The sequence below is a fragment of the Mesitornis unicolor genome, unplaced genomic scaffold, assembly GCF_000695765.1.
Source record: "Mesitornis unicolor isolate BGI_N332 unplaced genomic scaffold, ASM69576v1 scaffold46131, whole genome shotgun sequence".
In the NCBI taxonomy this organism is placed as follows: Eukaryota; Metazoa; Chordata; class Aves; order Mesitornithiformes; family Mesitornithidae; genus Mesitornis; species Mesitornis unicolor.
The window spans coordinates 1-2,350 of NW_010165294.1; the positions used below are offsets into that span (position 1 = coordinate 1).

A 2,350-nucleotide genomic window follows, 5' to 3' on the forward strand; every position below is an offset into this window, starting at 1 on the left:
ATGGCAGGCTAGCTCTCCGAGGTCGTGCGGCACGCAGAGTTCTGATCCGCGCAGAACCTCTTCAGGGGTGGCGCGCTGGCGTCCTCCTCCTCTTCAGTCACCTGCGAGAGCCAGAGGTCACGGGCAGAGACGGGAGCTCCAGGTGCCCACCTGCCCACGGACCCAGCCAAGGCTTCGGGGACACGTCCAGGGACACCCCACGGTTCCATCTCTGAGGAAGCCTTAGGGCACCAGGACTGCAAAGGAGTTGGCTGGAATTGTTTCCCTCTGGCTCCACACCTTTCCTCACCCTTCAACACCTGAACTGGCCCAGAGGACAGCACAGGAAGCAGGGGGAGCTCCCAGACTTGGAGACTGCAGAGCACATCCAGCCCTCGAGATGTTTCTGCTACAAGGGGCAGAGAGGGCTAAGCTGGGTCTGTGCACATTTAGACGTGGTTTGAATCCCCCTTACCTGAGTCTCAAGAGGGACTGGCTCTTCCTTTGTGAGAGTGGGAGGCTCGTCTGCAACTTCTGAGGAAGGCAGGGAGGGCTCTGGGGAGAGCAGAAAGGGTTAACAAAACTGCCAGCTCCCCCAGTACCCGGCTCGGTGCTGAGGCAGGCGAGCAGACCTCCAGCAGACGACACAAGTCTCCCCTGCCCCGTCCACTTCCAGCCATGCCTGTCACCCATGGGACCCCCACCAGCATTGGCAGGGCCTTCCCCAGGCCCACCTCCGCCCTTCCCCCAGCAGCACCCACCTTCCAGCGTCTCCTGCCCCAGCGTGGGCGGCTGCGAGTCGTCCGTGCGGAAGTCGGACGTGTGAGCAGGACTCATGGACTCGCTCTGCTGGGGACTGGGGCTGGAGTTGGGGCTGCTGTCCACCTTGAGCTGGTAGACATCTGAGAGGGAGCTCTGGTTGCTGTTCTCATCTGCAGAAACAGCACCTAGTGAAGAAGAGCACCTTGACCCAGGGGCACAGGCGGCTGAGGGCAGCACTGAGAGCCAGGGTCTTCAGAAGGAAGAGCAGAGTCAGAGGCAGTAGGAGTGCATGGGATTCCCTGTCACCAACGGCTTCCAGGTGCAGTATGCCCGGCTGGGACATGGCCAGCACCAGGTACAGGACCAGCCCATGGGACAGGAGGTGCTTCTGCCTGGAGACTGGGTCTGTGCAGACAGAGCGCGACCCTGGGCTACACAGAAAGCAAGAGCAGAAGGCACAGGGTGATACAAAGCACTGCCACATCTCCCGTCTGCAGCTTGCAAGGGCCCCAGGCAGCTGGAGGGCAGGAGCCCTCTCACCTGTGACCAGGGCTTTGCACCTCTTCTGCTCACCAAGCAGCGATCAAACAGCAGGAGCAACACCCAGCACTCTCCGCGTGGAAAGGCAATCCTGGCATAGCTTCTCCAGGTGAAGTGGTCCCAAACCACAAGGCCACCTTTCTCACCGCTCCTGCTGTGCGCAAGCACATTCCCCAATTTTCCCTGGCCACACCAGGATTCGCATGGAGAGGCTGGGCCAGGCACAGGCTCTGCTCCAGCTGCGAGCCCACCGCAGAGCCCAGCCTGCTCACAGCTGCCTGAGTGCTCCAGGATCAAGAGCAAGGCCAAGGAGAATCCTCTGCCCTTTCATCCTAAGGCACTGATGGAAGCAGTGGGCACAGCTGTAGGGCTCTGCCCAGCAGGGACTGCAAAGTGGGACCAGAAACCCCACTCCTCCAGTTCCCCAGGAAGTTTCCCTCAGGCAGATCCCAGAAGCAGCTAATTAAGATTCTTTCTGACCCCAAAAAATGAGCAGTTTCAGGCAGGGGGAGTCCAGAGCCAGATTAGCACAACCCCACACTGAAGACACCAACTGCTCTTCCCAGCACAGGTAGCACATGGGACCCAGCAACGCCTCCGCTTCTGTAAGGCCTCCAAGTCTTTCCCAGCTCAACGGGGGCTCAGCCACGCTCACCTTGGAACTCCAGAAGGAGAGAGGAGTTGGCAGAGGTGTCGGCTGGGAAGCCATTGGGCTCTCTGGCAGTGCTGCTGCTCGATTTGGATTTCTCTTTCTTGAGGGGAGAAAGAAAAACAGAAACACAAGGTTAGGGGAGCTCAGCACAGGCTGCACAAACCCCCTCCTCCCTCTCCCAGCAGCACAGAGGAATGTGCTGGTGCAGAGCTTTTCCTTTTTGGGCACTTTTTTAACTGAGGCAAAAGCTCAGCTGTGAAGGGTTCAGAATCAAGAGCAAGAGGAGGAGCTGACACGTAAGGGAGCAACACCACGTAAGAACAAGTCTGGGGATGAAGGCAGAAAGGGCTGAAGGAAGCGAGAGCTCAAGTGCAAGGGAGAAACTGCACAGAGCCACGGATGGGGCCGCCCCGCAGC

At 59.3% G+C, this 2,350-nt stretch overlaps 1 protein-coding gene across 1 annotated transcript; it reads right to left on the minus strand.

Moving 5' to 3' along the window:
• Nucleotides 1-8: 8 nt before the first annotated feature.
• BCL7B (B-cell CLL/lymphoma 7B) lies at nt 9-2,030 on the minus strand (the record flags this gene model as incomplete). The annotated part of the gene is made up of 4 exons (XM_010194568.1): nt 9-101; nt 455-534; nt 741-911; nt 1,937-2,030. Coding segments are annotated over 4 exons (438 nt in total), but the record flags the coding sequence as incomplete, so codon positions are not given.
• Nucleotides 2,031-2,350: the final 320 nt, after the last annotated feature.